The sequence below is a fragment of the Carcharhinus amblyrhynchos genome, chromosome 9, assembly GCF_965287045.1.
Source record: "Carcharhinus amblyrhynchos chromosome 9, sCarAmb.v2.hapA, whole genome shotgun sequence".
Taxonomy (NCBI): domain Eukaryota; kingdom Metazoa; phylum Chordata; class Chondrichthyes; order Carcharhiniformes; family Carcharhinidae; genus Carcharhinus; species Carcharhinus amblyrhynchos.
The window spans coordinates 11,679,119-11,700,695 of NC_137332.1; the positions used below are offsets into that span (position 1 = coordinate 11,679,119).

At 43.8% G+C, this 21,577-nt stretch overlaps 1 protein-coding gene across 1 annotated transcript in view; it reads right to left on the reverse strand.

Annotated features, from left to right (window-relative positions):
• Window positions 1–939: 939 nt before the first annotated feature.
• LOC145347586 (calcium-activated chloride channel regulator 3A-1-like) overlaps window positions 940–21,577 on the reverse strand; it is a 42,932-nt gene continuing 22,294 nt past the window's right edge. The window contains exons 6-14 of the mRNA XM_080195172.1: window positions 17,347–17,568; window positions 14,727–14,951; window positions 14,458–14,635; window positions 13,715–13,821; window positions 13,406–13,627; window positions 9,906–10,167; window positions 7,030–7,197; window positions 3,122–3,349; window positions 940–1,361 (exon numbers count right to left, since the gene is read on the reverse strand). Of these exons, the coding sequence (XP_080051298.1) occupies window positions 970–1,361; window positions 3,122–3,349; window positions 7,030–7,197; window positions 9,906–10,167; window positions 13,406–13,627; window positions 13,715–13,821; window positions 14,458–14,635; window positions 14,727–14,951; window positions 17,347–17,568 (2,004 nt within the window). The 3' untranslated portion in view covers window positions 940–969. The remainder of the gene's footprint in view (window positions 1,362–3,121; window positions 3,350–7,029; window positions 7,198–9,905; window positions 10,168–13,405; window positions 13,628–13,714; window positions 13,822–14,457; window positions 14,636–14,726; window positions 14,952–17,346; window positions 17,569–21,577) is intronic.

Below are 21,577 nucleotides of genomic sequence, written 5' to 3' on the forward strand. Positions count from 1 at the left end.
TAGTGGGTCATTGTTTTTGTAACTGGTTGGCGCAACATCGTGGGCCGAAGGGCTTGTTCTGCGCTGTAATGTTCTATGTTCTATGTTCTATGGTTTTGATATGCAAATTAGCTTTGAAGCAGGGTAAACAGGTTCTTACTTAAGTGCATTAGAGAACAATAGAGTACAGAATTTAGGTGTTAAAACTGCAGAAGAGATTAGTTCAAATTGGAGATTTAAGAATATAATTAAAGTAACGTTTATTTATTAATTACAAGTAAGGCATACATTAACTCTGCAATGAAGTTACTGCAAAAAAAATCACACTATATGCTAGAAGCCTGGTTTCAAAGGCAAGTCATTGAGGGAGAAGGATATCAAAAGGGAAATATGGTATATCAGTAGCGCTTAGTTCTGCACTGACAGGAGAGGTGGAGAGAAGAAAGAGAAGCAGCTGGAAAACAGTTATGATCATAGCCATGCTGAGCTGGGAAGAGGAACTCTCCCAGAAAACAGGATTCAAGGCTACAAGCTGCTGGTCTGAAAACCTCAAAGGAAAACTTTGCTAAACCAAAGAGAGGCTTCCTAAACTTAAAGGTAACTGGTGGTTGCTAACTATTTGTTGGATTTAGTTCATTGAGTTATACTGTATGGGATGTTGTTTTGGATGAGGATCATTTCTGAAATGTAGATAGATGAGAATAGAGTAAATTCCAGAGTATATCGGGTGTGTTTGGCCGATATTATAGTTAAGGAGATCTCGGTTGTGTATTGTGACCTTTCTTGTTATGTGTTTTTACACGTTAATATATATTCTTTTACTTGAATGGGCACAACAAGACTGGACCCTTCCTGTCTGGCTTGCATATATTTCTTCACATCATATCAAATTGAAAAAATACACTCTAAAGAAGCCAGTGTTCCAAGTTGCCCTTCTGGGTTTTGGGATGTCCGCACATCTAAAATCAGCGGGGCTCTTAACAAAGGACATTACGCTGGTACATAAGTTTGAGATTTTTTTCTCTGCATCACATAATTAATAATCCCACTGATCAAACACACAAGGATTGTGACAACTACTACAATGCAAACAACCTTCCACATACTATTATTGCCTTTTAGGGGCTCGATCAATGGTACATAGACAGAAATCCTGGCTATGTTAGACATTGCAGAGGATTGATTGATCTTATCATACGTACAAAGAGCAAAGTAGAAAGTTATCCCATTTTGTAGTTCTGTATTTTCAGGAACAAATGTAACATTTTCTCTCAAACCAAATGGTTGTGGGTTCATGTTGGTCAAGATAACCGGTGAGGCTGTTGAGAAGTTGTCCCGTAGCCGTAGGAGGTTGTCACTCATTCTCATCTCATAGCGAGACGCTAAGAAACAAAGAAATAAAACAAATTAGAAGGAAATTAACTCATTTACATAGCATCATAAAAACGTCGGGGATCTTCAACTTTATAGATCGGATAGTACTTCCTCCACTTAAATGCTGCTTGAATAAAGTTGAAAATATGACAGGAACAAAGGCTGTTCGGTCCATCGAGCCTGCTCTACCATTTAAACAAATCGTGGCAAATCATCTACCTCTTCGCCTTTTTCCCACACTATCTCCATACCCTTTGACATATTTAGTATCCAGAAATCAATTGATTTCTGTCTTTAACATGCTCAATGATTGAGCTTTCACTGCCCTCTTGGGTTGAGAATTCCAAAGATACACCACTCTTTGAGTAAAGAAATTCCTCCTCATTTCAGTCTACAGATGTAGGGCAGAATCCCCTGGAGGTGACGGGAGTCTTGGCTGCTTGCTGGAGAACCGCATCTTGTTCAACTCAGCGAGGGATTTTCCCAGGATTTAAGGACCCCAGGTCTTGAAGTGACACTTTGGTCCATTACTTAGACTGTCCTTTATTGAAGATTAGACAATGTATTGTGGTCCTGCCTCCTCAGTGGGTAGCAATGTGCATTGGTGCTATGTGATGAAGAGCATTGATGCTCCCTTATCCCTCCTCACCACCAAGACTGGGGCTGTAATTCACTGCTCTTTTTCAGGCAATGCCACGTACATTGATACATCAGAACTCATAAATCATAATGTATTCTTCAAAGCAGGGCACAAAGCCATTGATCTATTTGATAACATGATGGGGCGATTCTCCCATCTGGCTGCGCTGATTTTTGAATGCAGTGGCTGGGAGATTTAAGTGGGCCCAGATTAGCACAATCCATGCAGGGTGACTGGCCCTGAGCACATCTCCCAGCGCTGGAAATAGGCGCAGAGTTGCATTACATCTACAGGGCTTCATTTCTATGTATTTTAAATTTCATTAGCAGACCTGGGACTAAGATCTCCGGGCCTGCGAGCCTCTCTCCACCTGCCAGGAATATTTCATTCCCGAGGGGTTTACAGTAGCTCCCCACTTGCGGGGAGCTAGTGGCCTAACCCTGCTGGAAAGAAGGAGGGGAGAAATCAGCCCCCACCCCCCCAGAGGATTGGGCATGGGCAGTGCCCCTTGGGCCTAGGCATCTTGTTAGTGCAAGCCTGGATGCCTGGCACTACTCAAGGGGCAAAGAACAAATTACCGCCCTGGCACTGCCTATCGGACATGGGGCAGTGCCAAGGAGACAGGGGCTAATAGGGGCAGGGGCCTGATAGAGGTGGGCACTGATGGTAGAGGGTGATCAGTAAGGTGGGAGTCCCACTGACCTTCTGCAGTAGGGATTGGTGGAGGAGGGAAGGAGCCCAGCGATTGGCCTGGGCTTTGGAATGGGTTGGGCACCTTGATGGGGTGGGGTTGGCACTACGGCGGGGTGGGGCGTCGGAACTACTGGTCAGAGGGAAATTAGGGATGGGGCGGGAGAACATTGCTGCAGCAGGGCAGGTTGATAGATTGGGGGGATTGCGAGGCTGAACCCGGGCATACTTGGGGGGCCAGCAATCGGTCCATGTCGGGGAGGGAGAGGGGCGGAAGGGCCAACGATGCTGGGTCACAGGGCGGGCCAGCGATCAGGAGGCTGGAAGATGAGGGCCACTGCAGGTGTGCCGATCTCAGAGCTGACAGATTGGCGCGTACGCAGTGGTCCGCTCAGCGCTATGCAACTTAACTAGCAACTTAAATTCAGCAACAATTACCTGCTCCCTGATCATAATCTTCTCCTGGTGCCGTCCACTCAAGCTCAACTTTATTTTTGACTATTGTTGCTTGAAGGTCTGTGATTTTACACGGTGGTAAGTCAACAGGAGGTGTTCCTACAGGAACTGAAATTGTTCCTCCTGACTTCACCCTGCTGAAATCTCTGAAATCAGTCGCAAGATCTTCCATGTTGACTGGAGGCCATGGTGGATTTGTTTGAATATTGTCTACATGAAAAGGAAGACATGTCTCTCTTAGACCCAGATTACACTGACTCAACTGGCAATACCCTTCAACAAAAAGACTTGATCTACCAGACTTGCCTGCAATTTCCCCCAGGACAACCTTTGGCTCTGGTTAAACAATGTAAGGCTAAGAAAGGCATATTTTAATGAAGCCAAACTGTTTGAGGATCAGGCATTAAGAATGGGAGAGAGTCAAACGAATATATAAATTAGGAGCATGAGTAGGTCAGTCAAGTCTGTGCCACCATTCAATAAGATCATGTGGCTGATTTGTTTGCAAGCTCAACTCCACATTCCCGCCTACCCTCGATAACCTTTCAGCCCCGATAACCTTTCACCCTCTTGCTTATTGAGAATCAATCTATCTCTGTCTTAAGAATATCGAAAACCTTGCTTGCACCACATTTTGAGGAAGAGAGTTCCAGAGACCCACAACCCTCAAGTAAATATTTCTCTTCTTCTCTGTCCTAAATGGGGAGTCACTTATTCTTAAACAATGTCCTCTACTTCTAGATTGTCTCATAAGAAAAACCATCCTCTCCATACCAATCCTGTCAAAGCCCTTCAGGATCTTAAATGTTTCAATCAAATCATCTTTTATTCTTCTAAACTCCAGTTGAACAAACCTAGACTGTCCAGACTCTCCTGACGGGACAATCTGCCCATTCCTGGGATTAGAATTTCCAAAGACACATAACCCTCTGAATAAGGAAATTTCTCCGAACTTCAGTCCAAATTGGCCAGTACCTTATCCTGAACTGATGACCTGTACTTTTCGACATCCCAGCCAGCAGCTAACCTAGCAAGGAGCATGTTTTCACAAATAGTTTTCCACCTAAAAAGTTTTATCTAACCATTCCATTCAAGATCTCTTCTCCCTCTGGAATTTATTATCCATGAATATTTTGCTGCTTTGACATCTAATTCTTTATAAAAGGAACAGAACATTTGAGCCTCCCAGACAGTTCCAGCTGGTGGATGCAGAATGCTTTTATGAGACAAATTATTTTTATTGTACAGTAAATGTTTAGAGTGGATTATGTCCATTACTAACATTTAGGAATCTGATACCAAATATGACTCCTGAGACACTGCCATTCATTACAAAAGAACAAAGAACATTACAGCACAGGAACAGGCCCTTCGGCCCTCCAAGCCTGCACCAATCATGCTGCCCGACTGAACTAAAACTCCCTCACTTCCGAGGACCATATCCCTCTATTCCCATCCTATTCATGTGCTTGTCCAGATGTCCCTTAAAACTCACCATTGTATCTGCTTCCACTACCTCCCCCAGCATTGAGTTTCAGGCATCCACTGTTTAAAAAACTGGCCTCGTACATCTCCTTTAAATTTTGCCCCTCGCACCTTAAACCTATGCTCCCTAGTAATTGACTCTTCCACCCTGGGAGAAAGCTTCTGACTATTGTTCTTTGTTCTTTGTTCTTTATTCACTCTGTCTATGCCCCTCATAATCTTGTAGACTTCTATCAATCTCCATCATTCCAGTGAGAACAAATCAAGTTTCTCTAGCCTCTGCTCATAGCTAATGCCCTCCATGCCAGGCAACATCCTGGTAAATCTTTTCTGTACCTTCTGCGCAGTTCAGAATTTGTTGGAATAGAATGATATCTCTTTCCAAGGATCAACATATATAGATCATAAAATAGAATATGCCAGCTGGCATTATATAGAATTAATTAATATTGGGTTAGAGTTGTTGGGCAGAGCCATAGAGATGATAGGGGTCTTAGCTCCTGGCTGGAGAACTGCTGAGGTTCCTGCGTCTTCTCTTTTTGAGGAGGCCCAACAAAACTTGTGCCACCCAGGCATGTAAATGGTCAGCAACAGCGGACATCTCCTACCCCCCCAGATCAAAGGCCCTGATGTCACAGGACCCACCCTGGTAGCTGCTGGCCAGTCAGAGGCCGGCTGCTCTTCTAAGCTCAGCAGTGCCACTGGGAGGCAGTGGCTGCTGCCTATAAGACAATCAGCCAAGGCATAGATCAAGGAGGGACACAGACATAGGGATTTGATATGACTTGATTTGATTTATTATTATCACATGTATTAGTATACAGTGAAATGTATTGTTTGTTGCATGCTATACAAAGGGGTGGCACAGTAGTTAACACTGCTGCCTCACAGTGCCAGGGACCCGGGTTCGATTCTGGGTGACTGTGTGGAGTTTGCACGTTCTCCTTGTGTCCGCGTGTGTTTCCTCCGGGTGCTCAGGTTTCCTCTCACAGTCCAAAAATGTGCAGGTAAGGTTGACTGGCAAAGAACAAAGAACAGTACAGCACAGAACAGGCCCTTCGGCCCACCAAGCCTGCACTGATCGTGCTGTCCTACCTCGACCAACTGCCTGTATTCCTCTATACCCAGCCTGTTTATGTGTCTATCCAGATAAGTCTTAAATGTTGCTAACATGTCTGCCTCAACCACCACACTTGGCAGTGCATTCCAGGCTCCCACCACACTCTGTGTAAAAAACTTTCCCCACACATCTCTACTGAACCTTTCCCCCCTTACCTTGAACTTGTGCCCCCTTGCAATTGTCATTTCTGTCCTGGGAAAAAGCTGCCAGCTGTTCTGCTTCTCTATGTCCCCCACAATTTTATAAACTTCTAACAGGTCACCCCTCAGCCTCCATTTTTCCAATGAGAACAATTCCAGTTTATTCAATCCCTCCTCATAGCTAATACCTTCCATACCAGGCAACAGCCAACGCCTCTACTTTCTCAGAAGACTGAGGAAATTTGGCATGTCAGCTACCATTCTAAGCTACTTTTACAGATGCACCATAGAAAGCATTCTTTCTGGTTGTATCGCAGCTTGGTATAGCTCTTGCTCTGCCCAAGACCGCAAGAAACTACAAAAGGTTGTGAATGTAGCCCAATCCATCACACAAACCAGCCTCCCATTTATTGACTCTGTCAACACTTCCCGATGCTTCAGCAAAGCATCCAGCATAATTAAGGACCCCACACACCCCACACATTTGGAACTGAATGGTCATATTAGCAACAGACAGCATGGTTTTGTATGAGGGACGTCATGTCTCACTAACTTGGTTGAGATTTTTGAGGAAGTGACAAACTATTTATTTGATTTTTGATTTGATGTATTGTCACATGTCTTAACATACAGTGAAAAGTATTATTTCTTATGCGCTATACAGACAAAGCATACCATTCATAGAGAAGGAAACAAGACAGTTATAGTCATAGCTAGGGTGTAGAGAAAGATCAACTTAATGTGGGGTAGGTCCATTCAAAAGTCTGACAGCAGCAGAGAAGAAGCTGTTCTTGAGTCGGTTGGTACGTGACCTCACACTTTTGTGTCTTTTTCCCGATGGAAGCAATCTCCTCTCTTGTCCTTCTACCTGGGATAGATCCCATCGGACCCTGGGAACTTACCTTATGCTCTTCAAGAAGCTCAACACCACTTCTTTCTTGATCTCCAAATGCCCTGGTATATTAGGATGCTCCACACTAATCTTACTATCCTCCATGTCCTTCTCCTTGGTGAATATTGACACAAATTACTCATTGAGGATCTCACCCACCTCCTCTGTCTCCAAGCACAAGTTCCCTCCTTTATCCTTGAGTGGTCCTTCCCTCTCCCGAGTTATCCTGTTGTTTTTGTAATGTATTTCTTACCATTTTCCGTGTATCCTGGTATGTAAAAGGCATGTGTTCCTGTTCGGATTGCCATCTTTGTAGCCCCTTCCCTTCCTTCAACACGCACTTTAAAGTTGTATCTTCCATTTTCAGAAAAATTATGGAAGTATTTGGTGTAGATACCATTATTCTTGACAATATCAGCACCTGAATGGCAAGAAAGGGTCAACATCTCGACACTGAGAAGGGCACAAAAAAAAATGATACTCTACTTGGGTAGCACTTCTTAAATCCTTCAACATAAAGGCACTGACTCTCACTATATAATTAAGTGAAAGATAAAATGTTTGGGGGAACTAATTTCAAATCTTAAGATGTATTTCATCGATGAATTGACATAAATGTAATTCATTGATCCTGTACACATTGTCGCATCATTTAGTGATAAAAAATAAGAATCTTGAGTCTAAAAATTGAGCTGTGTCGTTGTTTGGGCAGAGTGATCACAATTTGTGACCTTCTCATGCCAGGTCTGGTGCTTGTAGGTAACACATGAATCTCACACTGCCACCTCATTACAGACAGACTATAGGGCCGAGTGCCTAATATACTGCGGGCTGCCTCTAGGTTCAGCAGGATGCCAGGCAGTGCCACAGCCATCTTCTCTTCTCAAAAGAAGTCTGTCCCTCTGGGTATAAAAGTAGGTCACAAAAGATTGCTGCAAAAGATTAAGGTACACGGAGTTGGGGGTAGAGTGTTAGTGTGGATTGAGGATTGGCTGTCTAACAGGAATCAGAGAGTTGGAATAAATAGGTGCTTTTGCAGTTGGCAGTTGGTGACTAGTGGTGCGCTGCAGGGATCGGTGCTGGGGCCTCAACTGTTTACCATTTACATAGACGATCTGGAGGAAGGGACCGAATGTAGGGTAACAAAGTTTGCTGATGACACAAAGATGAGTGGGAAAGCGAATTGCATGGAGGATGCGGAAAGTCTGCAGAGAGATTTGGATCGGCTAAGTGAGGGGGCGAGTGTCTGGCGGATGGAGTATAACGTTGGCAAGTGTGAGGTTATCCACTTTGGAAGGAATAATAGTAAAATGGACTATTATTTTAATAGTGAAAAATTACAACATGCTACTGTGCAGAGGGACCTGGGGGTCCTTGTGCATGAATTGCAAAAACTCAGTTTGCAAGTGCAGCAGGTGATCAAGAAGGCAAATGGAATGTTGGCATTTATCGCGAGGGGGATGGAGTATAAAAGCAGGGACGTCTTGCTACAATCGTACAAGGTACTGGTGAGGCTGCAACTAGAGTACTGTGGGCAATTTTGGTCCCCTTATTTGTGAAAGGATACATTGGCCTTGGAGGGAGTGCACAGCAGGTTCACCAGGTTGATACCAGAGATGAGAGGGTTAGCTTATGAGGAGAGATTGAGTAGATTGGGCCTGTACTCATTGAAGTTTAGAAGGCTGAGGGGAGATCTTATTGAGACATCTTAGAGAATGAAGGGGCTAATCATGGTAGAGGCAGAGAGATTATTTCTACTTAGAAAGGAAACAAGAACTAGAGCGCACAGCCTCAAAATAAGGGGGAGTCAATTTAGAACAGAGTTGAGGAGGAACTTCTTCTCTCAGAGGGTGGTGAATCTTTGGAATTCTCTGCCCACTGAGGCAGTGGAGGCTACCTTGATAAATGTGTTTAAGTCACAGGCAGATAGATTTCTGATCAATACGGGAACTAAGGGTTATGGGGAGCAGGCGGGTAAGTGGAGCTGAACCACTATCAGATCACCCATGATCTTACTGAATAGCGAGGCAGGCTCGAGGGGCTAGATGGCCTAGTCCTGCTCCAATTTCTTACGTTCTTATGTTCTTTGTGTTTATGCTTGTCAGAGAACACTTGCTAAAGAGAATTTGCCTAGAGGGATTATGAGTTAGTATCTAGCTTGCACAGGGGATTTAGCATTTGTGTAAGACATTGCCAGTCAATGTGTAATTATCAGAGTTTGGGGATTGTTGTAAGAATTCAGAAATGGCTAACATAATTGTCCCATGTTTGTGGGTTCCTGTAAGAATCAATCTGTTGATGAGAAACCAGTTTTAGGATTAAAATAATGGACTTAAGAACAGTTTTTGTCAGGAAGCTGCTTTCAACTAGAGAGAAAGAGAGAGAAAAACACTTTGCGAGTGGCTAGAAATCACGGAATAGTCCGTTTCTGTGCTGTATATCTCTATGACTGTATGTCTTTATGCAGTTACAGCAGTTAAGGTAGACTGGGAAATTACAGCTGAATCTTTAATGCTACAAAGGGATTTTGCATATACATTAGATCAATAGATCTCCACATGGGCTACGTGGAGTATGAGCTTCCTTGTTGAGCAGGTGGAGACTCAGATAGAAAAGTGGTCAGTGAGGGTTTTCAACCCTGCTTAACCCAGACTGTTGTTGTAAGTTCCAAGGTGTTGACTATCTACCTGTAAGCCGCAGGTGTGGCCATTCTCTTTGGTGAACAATAAAAGGTGGTTGGTGATGGGAAACTGGAGTTTGGCTCAATTACTGCAACTAGTCAACCTGATCCTAAATTAAAAACTGGAAGAACTTTGGGATTCAAAAGACCAGGGTCAAGGAACTAAGAAGCCCCAGAATGTCTGACGATTCACAGCCACGTTTCAACTACTGAAATGTTGAGTATTAATTTGATGCAATGAACGTTGTTAATTTGCATTCAGTACTAGTGATTGAACAAGGTTATTCCCTAACAAGAATTCTCTAAGTCTAGTGTTTAGTATAATATCCAAATCACTTGTTTGGCAAAATGTTTTATGCAAAGGAAGCTAAAATTGAATATATCCACATTTCAAATATCTACTATTTAAATACACATTCAATTTCACAGGCTCATATTATGGATCTTACCTAAGCCATCATCAGAAAGGTTCTGCTCAACTGGGGTACCAGTGGGACATTCAATAATGGCTGTCACATTTGCAAATACGACTGGTAAATATCCCTGACTGACTTCTGCGTAGATTGTTCTTCCATCGAATGAATCCTTTTCGCTGATTTCCACATTGACTATTACTGGAGGAATGTTCTCATCTGCTGCTCGGGATGTTACTGTGATAGTTATAACCTGTTCGGTTCCACGATTACAGATGCTGTACTTCCAAAGTCCTGTCTGGGAAAAAAATGCTAATTTTTAATTGTGGGACAGATACCAGTTCCCTCAATATCTCAACGTTTTTCTTAAATTTATATCTGGATTATCAGCTAAAATTTATTGTCCATTCCTAGATGTCCTTAAGGTGATGGTAGTCAGCTGCCTTTTGAACTGCTGCAGTTCCTGTAGTGAAGGTACACCCACAGTGCTGCTTGGTGGAAAATGTGAGGATTTTGACCTAGTGGCGATATATTGTCATGCCAGCATTGTGTGAGGCAATAGCCTGAGTGATATTATCGTTAGACTATTAATCCAGAAGCTCAGCTAATGTTCTGGGGACCCGGGGTTTGAATCCTGCCACAGCAGATGGTGGAATTTGAATTCAATAAAAAATCTAGAATTAAGAATCTAATGATGACCATGAAACCATTGTTGATTGTCGGAAAAACCCATCTAGTTCACTAATGTTCTTTAGGGAAGGAAATCTGCTGTCCTACCCGGTCTGGCCTACATGTGATTTTTGAGCCACAGCAGTATGGTTGACTCTCAACTGCCCTTGGGCAACTAGGTTTAGGCAATAAATGTTGGCAAACCAGTGACGCCCATGTCCCACAAATGAATAAAAAAAACCTTGGGAAGGAACTTGTTCTGAAGGCATCCTTGCAGCCTCATTCATTCCAAGCAGCAGAGCTCTTGGGTTTGGGAGGAGGTGCCCCTGTGGTCTGGTTGAGTCGCTGTAAGTGCTTCCTGAAGTTGTTCAGTCTGGGCCCAGAAACTCCTCAATTCAGTTTCTGGTTTGTACGTACTGAGGTGATATGAGCTATGGCAGTGGAGAGACAATACACCTGGCCTCAGTGTCACTCATTGAAGAAGCAGGAAGTGCCCGGGGCACCTGCTCATGATCAACACTAAGGCAGAAAGCACGATAAATAGTGCAGATGCGAGTGGAATGTAGCAGAGTCGCTGATAGATTAATTGAGTGAAAAAGACTGTGACAGATGGAGTTCAACATGGGGAAATGTGCAGTCCTCTACACTTAGTTTATTATTTATTAGTCACAAGTAGGCTTACATTTACACGAATGAAGTTACTGTGAATATCCCCCAGTCACCACACTCCAGTGCCTGTTCGGGTACACTGAAGGAGAATTTAGCGTGTAGCATTGTGTGCTCTTATCCAGCACATCTTTCGGACTGTGGGAGGAAACTGGAGCACCCAAAGGAAGCCCATGCAGACATGGGGATTGAATATAAAAGTATAAAAGTAGGGAGGTCTTGCTGTGGCTGTATAGGGCATTGGTGAGGCCGCAGCTGGAGTACTGTGTGCAGTTTTGGGCGCCGTACTTAACGCAAGGATATTTTGGCCTTGGAGGGAGTGCAGAGGAGGTTTACTAGGCTGATGCCGGAGTTGAGGGGGTTGAGCTATGAGGAGAGGCTGAATAAATTAGGCTTGTACTCGTTAGAGTTTAGAAGAATGAGGGGAGATCTCATTGAGACGTATAAGATGATGAATGGGATGGATAGGATAGAGGTGGAGAGACTCTTCCCGCTCAGAAAGGATAGTAGGACTAGGGGGCACAGCCTCAAGATAAAGGGGGGGCGGTTTAGAACGGAGTTGAGGAGGAACTTCTTCACTCACAGGGTGGTGAATCTCTGGAATTCTCTGCCCGTTGAAGTGGTGGAGGCTACCTCGCTAAATATTTTTAAGACGTGGGTTGATGGGTTTTTGATAAGAGAGGGGATTAAGGGTTATGGGGAGAGGGCGGGAATGTGGAACTGAGCCACGACAGATCAGCCATGATCTTATTGAATGGTGGGGCAGGCTCGAAGGGCTAGATGGCCTACTCCTGCTCCTATTTCTTATGTTCTTATGTTCTTATAAGGAGAATGTGCAAACTCCACACAGACAATATCAAACCTGGGCCCCTGGTGCTGTGAGCAGCAGTGCTAACCGCTGTGCCATCATGCCACACATACCCAAGAAAGAAAGACCAGAATATTTACAAGAAATAGGGAACTGTGAATCCATTTACAATTCATTGTCCATCTTTAGATGTCCTTTAGGAGGTGGCGGTGAGTTGCCTTCTTGAACTGCTGCAGTTCCTGTAGTGAAGGTACACCCACAGTGCTGCTAGGTGGGGAGTGTGACGAATATGACCAAGCACAGGAATGATGATATATTGTCATGCCAGCATTGTGTGTGACTTCATGGGAACTTGCTGCTGAAGTCATCCATGCATAAAAAATGAATGGAAGCTAAATAATAATTTGAAGGACTGTCAGCATTCATTTCAAATGAAGGCTCGGCTAAAGTTATATAAAACTCTGGGTTGACCACATCTGAAGTTGTTTGGTTCTGGGCATCACACAACAGGAAGGTATAGTGGTCTTGGTGATGGTACAGCACAGATTCTCCGTAATGTTTCTGTAGCTAAAAGGATTAATATATGAGGAAGGGTTGCATAGATTAAGGCGGTATTCACTTGAGTATACAAGAGTAAAGGTGATCTAATTGGGAGGTTTAAGATTAAAGGATTTGATAACGTGGATAGACTATTTCCTCCATTGGGAATTCTAGAACAAAGACGCATGGCCTTAAAATTAGAGATCAGCCATAAAGGAGTGAAGCCCCTTATACATACAAGCAGTCACTGGAATCTGGAGTTTTCTGGAGCCAGGAGAGAAAGGAAACATTCAAAACTAAGATCAAATGGTTTTTGAGGGCAAAAAATTTAAGAGATATGGAATTAAGATGAGGAAGTGGGGTGAAGATGCAAATCAGCCATAGTCGAATTAAATGGCACAACAGGTTTAAGGGGCTAACTGTCTTTGTCTTTCTAGACATCATGGCAAGAAATGTGTGAATGCAGAAGTCAGGTGAACTCAGGATTGGACTTAACTGTGGTGTCTCTGTGGGTTAAGTTCCAAGGCTATCATTCAGATTGAATGAATGTTTCCCAAAGCCCAGCTTTCTCACCAATTCATGCAAACGGCACCATACAGAAATCATACATTTCACACCATGGAAACAGCTAGGAAAAGAACCCATTGGCTTCTTTTCATTTGCATGGTGTACTCAGCTGGCCAATGATAGAGAGCATGTGAAAGATTGTTATATGGAATGGGGACTCGCCTGAATTACAGATGGATGGCAGCAAGCAAGCAGAACTTAGACAAAACTACCAGACAAAAAAGGATTTTTTGTGAGTAAAGACACTGCAGATTGTGAAGCATAAAAGATACGTTTTGATCCATACCTGGGCAGTGCCGTTAATCTTAAGTCGGGCTGTACGTAGATTTTGATCTAACACAAAAGAAGGTTTCTGGTAAATGTGTCCACTGGGATCTTGTACAAATACCTCTGGCATCTCCTTCTCCCATGTCATGACAAAAAATGTGTCATTTCCAACAGTTTTATCGATAGGAACATTACCAGCCAAACAACCACCTTTATCAACCAATTCCCCAGAGTTTTCAAGCTGAAATCAAGAAAATAGAATTATTATATTTTACTGTCAAGTCAGCACAGGAATAATTGGAAAGTCACTTTCCGAGAGTAATCCAACCTGAATTGACTGTTGACTAATATCACCATTTCCTGATACTAATCCATTAAAGGCATCGATTAATCCAATTGTATTCATGTTATCAGTGGCTGAAAACTGTAAACCTCCTAAAGAATGGTAAGAGAAAAACACATCATAAACATTGATAAAACACATTCCAATTCAGACCTAAGTTAAAAAAGGGATTTCTGCAATGTGACAGAAACTGTCCAATGAAAAAAGTTGTCAATAAAAGTATTGAGAAGTTTAGCTTCAATCTTAATGCAGGCTGTTCAGCGTGAATGATAGGTGTGGGGGTGAGGGAGAAGGTGTTAAAATGGCCTGGTTATCCAGTGTGCACACCCCTTTCATACTTACAGGAAGCTTGGAGAGTCCAATGTGACAGGTCAGAAATATGGAAACATATACTGGTTTTATCGCACTATTCTTCAATTTTGTGATGTTGCTTATGATGAATTAAACATGCACTGGGTATAATTTCCTTTCTGTTAGCTGTGTTTGTGGCTAAAATAAGGCAGCACCAGGACCAGAAACAGGAAAACAACCCCACCAGTTTCCCATCGGAAATAATTGAAACGCAAACACCTGGAATTCCCTTATCCACTATTCGAATTGAGACATGAGCCAAATTATTTTAAACCCCTTCATGCCTCAACTACAATTAATGGAGAAGAATTTAAAACAAAGACACTTTCATGTTGTTCTCCTGATGCACAATAATTGGGCCTTTCAGCATTTATCACCTGTTAAATTTGATAGATGTTCCAATTCTGCAGCCGCGCTTGGTCCTAATGCTATTGTGTGGATAACTGCGCCACTCTGTTCAACCTCCGCAAAGCAACTGTTTATTCCACTGTCCTCCCCATCAGTCAGCAGAACAATTTCATCACCATGTGTGGCACCGTCATCGCCACGAAGCACCTGCAAAACAGTTGGTCATTGTCAACACGGGAATAATGTAATAACTGTCAATAAGGGGTTATTTAAATTCGTTGTGCTTTTCAGATGTTACCTCAAACCCAGACCGAACACCAGCACAGATATTTGTTCCACCAGTAGCTTCACTAGGTAATAGTTGGACAAGTTCTTTCCTCACATCATCATTATTAATCACTTTCAAACGTGTTTGAACATTTGCAGCATTGCTAAAAGTGACAATTCCAACTTGTGACTGTACTTCAATGATCTGCAGTAAGAATATCTCAGCTGCTTGGCGGAGTCTGATAATACGATTCTCCTATTTAATGAAAAGAAGACAATGCGCTCAGTAATTCATTTGACTTACTTATACATTGCATTTAAAAAAAAAACAAAGAACAGTACAGCACAGGAACAGGCCCTTCGGCCCTCCAAGCCTGCACCGATCATGATGCCTAAACTAAAACCCAATGCACTTACGGAGTCCATATCCTTCCATTCCCATCCTATTCATCAAGTTGCCCCTTAAATACCGCAATCGTACCTGCTCCCTCTGCGTTCCAGACTTTCATCAACCTCTGTGTTAGAAACTCACATCCCCACATACCTTAAACCTATGTCCCCTAGTACTTGACTTTTCTACCCTAGAAAAGAGTATCTGGCTATCTACTCTGTCCATGCCATAGAACTTGTAAACCTCTCTCAGGTCACCCCTCAACCTTCATCGTTCCAGTGAGAACAAATCGAGTTTATCCAACCTCTCTGCATAGCTATTACCCTCAGACCAGGCAACATCCAGGTAAACCTCTTCTATACCCTCTCCAAAGCATTCACACCCTTCTGGTAGTGTGGCAACCAGAATTGTACGCAATATTCTAAATGAGGCCTCACTAAGATTCTGTACAGCTGCAGCAGGACCTGCCACTTTTTATACTCAAAGTGCCAACTACTGAAGGCAAGCATGCCTTCTTGACTACCTTATCCACCTGTGTTGCCACTTTCAGTGATTGGTGGACAAGTACCCCCAGATTTCTCTGCCTGTCAATAACCCTGAGGGTCCTATCATTTACTGTATAAATTCCAAAATGCATTGGATCTTCCAAAATGCATTATCTCACACTTGTCCAGATTAAATTCCATCTACCATTTCTCCGCCCAAGTCTCCAACTGATCTATATCTTGCTGTATCCTCTGACGATCCTCTTCACTATCTGCAACTCCACTAATTTTTGTGTCATCTGTGAACTTACTAATCAGACCAGCTACAATTTCTTCCAAATCATTTATATATGCTGTGAAAAACAAAGATCCCAGAACTGATCCCTGTGGAACACCGCAAGTCACAGCTTTCCATTCAGAAAAGCACCCCTCTATTGCTACCCTCTGATTTCTGTGGCCAAGCCAGTTCTGTATCCATCTTGCCAGCTGTTCTCTGATCCCACGTGACTTCACCTTTCATACCAGTCTATCTTGGGTACCTTTTCAAAGGTTTTACTGAAGTCCATGTAAACAACATCCACTGTCTTTCCCTCATCTATCGTTTTTATCACTTCCTTGAAAAAATCAATCAAGTTAGTGACGCACGACTTCCCCTTCACAAAACCATGCTGTCTATCACTAATAAGTCCATTTGTTTCCAAATATGAGTAATTCCTGTCCCAAAAAAATCTTTTCCAATAATTTCCCTACTGCTGACGTAAGGCTCACTGACCGATAATTTCCTGGATTATTCCTGTTGCCCTTCTTAAACAATGGAACAACATTAGCTATCACCCAATCTCTGAAACTTCATCTGTAGCCAATGAGGATACAAAGATTTCTGTCAAAGGCCCAGCAATTTCCTCCCTTGCCTCCCTCAGTATTCTGGGCTAGATCCCATGAGGCCCTGGGGACTTATCTACTTTAATGCTTTTTAAGACACCCAATACCTCCTCCTTTTTGATATTGACGTGACCTAGAATATCTACACACCCTACCCTAGGCTTCTCATCCATCGAGTCCCTCTCTTTGGTGAATACTGAGGCAAAGTATGCATTTAGTACCTCACCCATTTCCCCTGGTTCCATGCATAGATTCCCTCCACTACCCTTGAGTGAACCAACCCTTTCCTGGCTACCCTCTTCCTCTTTACATATGTATAAAATGCCTTAGGACTTTTCTTAATCCTGTTAGCCAAGGACTTTTTGTGACCCCTTTTAGTCCTCCTAACTCCTTCCTTAAGTTACTTCCTGCATTCTTTATATTCTTCAAGGGCTTCATCTGTCCTAAGCCATTCTTTATATTCTTCAAGGGCTTCATCCATCCTAAGCCTTTTAGACTTTGCGAATGCTTCCATTTTCTTTTTGATCAGGTTCATTAAATCCCTCATTATCCAGGGTTCCTGATACTTGCCATATTTATCCTTCATCCTCACAGCTACACAGAAGAGTTAAATTTAGTTCCAATTTCCACTGAAGAATGCAGCCATTGATAATTGATTTTTATTTCTGCAAGCAGACTGGGACCGAATGGTCATTATTGTACTGACGGCACTCAGGCAAGTGGGGAGAACTTCATCACACTCCTGATTTATGTCTGGGAGAGGATTTAGAAGCTGAGTCAGTCAGCACAATACTCAGATTCTGACCTCATTTAGCTTGTTGAAGCCACACATCAGCTTGGACTTGTGCCCAAATCAACAATTTCTGTGAAATAATCTTTGGGACAAGTCTTACCGATGCCATACTTCCAGAAGTATCGAGGACTAAGCAGAGCACACGGTCTTTGGCCTGTAGGATTGTAAATGTTGGTATCACTGAACCAGAGTGGGGTGGGCGATTGTTTCTGAAATCCTCTGACTTGCTGATCACATCCCAAGTGCTCCTGTAATCACACATTTTGTTCTGCATGTTTGGTGCGTCAGGATTGTGAGTTTCATTGTCACAGAATTCAACCACCTGCATATTTTAAAAAAAGATGCCCTGCGTTAAAAGAGACTATAGGAGAAAAGGCTCTGATTAAAAACATTCAACAAATTCTACAAAATGTAAAAATCTCTGATACATTTGAATTTATGATCTTTTGACTCAGGGTGATGGATGCTGCCATTGAAGCAGGCGGACACAGAGGAGATGGGTCATTTTTAACCTCACCACCTGATCAGTAAACTGTCATAACCATCACCTGCCCATTGTAAACCCCATGGATTGGCATCGCATTGATTCCAAAGGAAATTGGGTGGATTCTCTATCAGGAAGGAATCTAAAATCCAGTTGTACACCTGGGGACAGTGTTCGCAATATAACCCTAATTGGCCAAATATTCTCCTCTCTGGATTGTAGGGGATCAGACTTGGGGGTAAGGTGTGCATCGGGACCTTGTGGAAGACGCAATGTTTAGACCTCCATAGGAATTGTCTGGGAAGTTAATCTTCGATGGGCAATTCCCTTATCCCCAACACCCTGCAGAAATGTCTCAGACTCTGAATTAGAGTTGGAGAATTGGAACATTTCCTACTTATTGCCTGGATAGGTACTGAAAAATCCTGTTCTAACACCTTGGTAACTGCAGAACTGACCCCAACTCACTCACGCTGAACCTCTGACTTGCTCCTCAGCCCCCAGATTACCCCCCAATGCTTCAATTACCCCTCCAGACCCCTCTAAATCCACTGACACCCTCCCCAAACATCCAATACCCTCAATCAGCCAACTTGCCCTGGCATGACGCAACTAGCCCCCTGAAAAACCTGGCTAACCTCTCGACCACCTAGTTACCTATCTGACCAGATCTGACCATCCTTCCAACAAGACAACCCTGTTGAGATGCCTACTCTCTACTTAAACTTAACCACCTACCTCCTATCCATACTCACCCCCTCCCTCTGCCCACCCCTACCCACACTTATGCTCTCCCCACACAATCCCTATCCACATGCACCCATCCACTCTGCACCCACTTATCCACCAACCCCAACTTGTACTTGCCCATCTAACATATACCCATACTTGCCCACCTCCCCCAATCCACAGTTATTTACCTACCCCCAAACCACACCTACATACCTACCCTCTATCCACAGTTAGCCGCCTACCCTCTACCCACATTTGCCCACCTACTCCCTATCCACACTTCTCTGCCTACCCGCTATGAATCCATGATGTTTTCTGAAGGATGTTGCAGTCCACATTTCTGGCTCATCAGGATTTGATGTGGAGATGTCTGCATTGGACTGGGGTAGGCACAGTAAGAAGTCTCACAACATCAGGTTAAAGTCCAACAGGTTTATTGGTAGCACAAGCCACAAACACTGCCCCTTCATCAGGGACATGGCGAACAGAGTACCCTTCGTCATCCAGCGCTTCCCTGGAGCGGAGAAACTACAACATCTTCTCCAGCGCCTTCAACATGTCATCAATGAAGATGAACATCTCGCAAAGGCCATTCCCATACACCCATTTCTTGCCTTCAAACAACTGCACAACCTCAAACAGACTGTTGTACCCAGCAAACTACCCAGCCTTCAGGAGAACAGTGACCACAACACTACAAAACTCTGCCACAGCAACCTCTGCAAGACCATCGACACGGATGCCATCATCACACATGAGAACACCACCCACCAGGTACACAGTACATACTCTTGCAACTCGACCAACTTTGTCTACTTGATTCGCTGCAGGAAAAGATGTCCCTAGGCATGGTACACTGGGGACACTATGCAGACGTTACAACAACGGATGAATATCACTTGACAATCACTAGGGAGGAGTGTTCTCTTCCTGTTGGGGAACACTTCAGCAGTCACGGACTGTCAGCTTCTGAACTTCAGGTAAGCGTTCTCCCAGGCGGCCTTCACGACTCACAGCAATGCAGATAGCCAAGTTCCGCACATATGAGGACAGCCTCAACCGAGATCTTGGGTTTGTGTCACACTATCTGTAACCCCCACGACTTGCCTGGGCTTGCAAAATCTCACTAACTGTCCTGGCTGGAGGCAATACACATCTCTTTAACCTGTGCTTAACCCTCTCTCCACATTGTCTGTACCTTTAAGACTTGATTATCTGTAAAGACTCGCATTCCAACCATTATCTTGTAAATTGAGTCTGTGTCTATATATGCCCTGTTTGTGAACACAAATCCCACTCACCTGATGAAGGGGCAGTGCTCCGAAAGCCTGTGGCTTGTGCTACCAAATAAACCTGTTGGACTTTAATCTGGTGTTGTGAAACTTCTTACTCATCAGGATTTGGCAGATCGGGCATTTTTCTGTGAGGACTGCTGATCTTCGCAAGATCCGGGACATTACATTTTTGTGACCAGGAAAAAGACGAGAAGGCCAAATGCTTCAATATGAAATTCTTCTTTGAAGTGAATTATTTGCGAGTAACAACAGTTTGTACTGATCTCTCCCAAACAAAGGCATCTCGTAAAGCAAAGGGTGGTGCAGTGGTAATGTTACTGGCCTAACAATACAATTGCTCAGACACGTGCTCTGGGGATATAAGTTCCAATTCCATTGTGGTAGCTGGTGGAACTGGCCTCAATTCATAAAACCTGGAATTGAATGCTAGTATCACTAATGGTGACCATCGATTCTTGTCAAAATCCATTTGGCTCATAACTGCCCTTCAGGGAAGGTAATCTGCCATCCTCACTTATTCTGGCCCATATGCAACTCCAGATCAACAGCAAATTGTTTAACCTTTCCTGGCCCTCTGAGGTGCTGGTGCAGTCGTATCGTTAGTGAACCCGTAATCCAGAGACCCAGGGGAATGCTCTGAGGATCCAGGTTCAAATCACATCATGACAGATGAACAAAGAACAAAGAACAAAGAACAACCCAGCACGGGAAACAGGCCCTTCGGCCCAACGAGCCCGCGCCGCCACATCACCCTACACCTATTCTACCCTGCATGTCTACGAATGGGACCCTACTCAGTCAGATTCAGGGAAGGATTAGTGTCAATTTGGTAGAAACCGATTAGCCTAAGAGCACATCTTTGGGGTGTGGGAGGAAACCGGAGCGCCCGGAGGAAACCCACGCAACCACAGGGAGAATGCGCAAACTCCCACAGACACAGGCCCAAATCCATAACCCTATTTAATAGCCCCTACCATATCCCTCCATTCTCGTTTCACTCATGTGCCTATCTAACTGCATCTTAAATGAGTCCAACGTTCCTGCCTCCACCACCCTACTCGGTAGCGCATTCCAGACCCCCACAACTCTCTGCGTAAAGAACCTTCTTCTTACCTCCAAATTATACCTCCCTTCCCTCACCCTTAAGTGATGACCTCTCGTGTTCGTACCCAGTCTAGGGAGCAGTCTCTCACTATTAACTCTATCTATTCCCTTCAGTATCTTATATACCTCTATCATGTCCCCTCTCAATCTCCGTCTTTCCAAGGAGAATAGCCCCAGTTTCTCCAACCTTTCCTCGTAACCCAGTCCCCCCATGCCAGGCAACATCCTGGTAAACCTCCTCTGCACCCTTTCCAGAGACTCCACATCCTTCCGGTAGTAAGGTGACCAGAACTGGACTCAGTGCTCCAAATGCGGTCTAACCAACGTTCTGTATATCTGAAGCATTAGACGGCAGCTTTTATACTCTAAGCCCCTTCCTATAAAGGCTAACATCCCATAAGCCTTCCTAACAACGTTCTCCACTTGTGACGCAACCTTCATGGATTTGTGAACCTGCACTCCCAGGTCCCTCTGTACGTCTATACTCCTAATCGGCCTACCTTTTATCACATAGCTCCTCTCTGCATTATTCCGTCCAAAATGCATCACCTCGCATTTGTCAGGATTAAATGCCATCTGCCACCTATCTGCCCACTGCACCAACCTATCTATATCCTGTTGTATCACCTGACAATCCAGTTCCGTACCCGCCAACCCTGCCATCTTGGTGTCATCAGCAAACTTGCTGATCACACCACCTACGCCCTCTTCCAAGT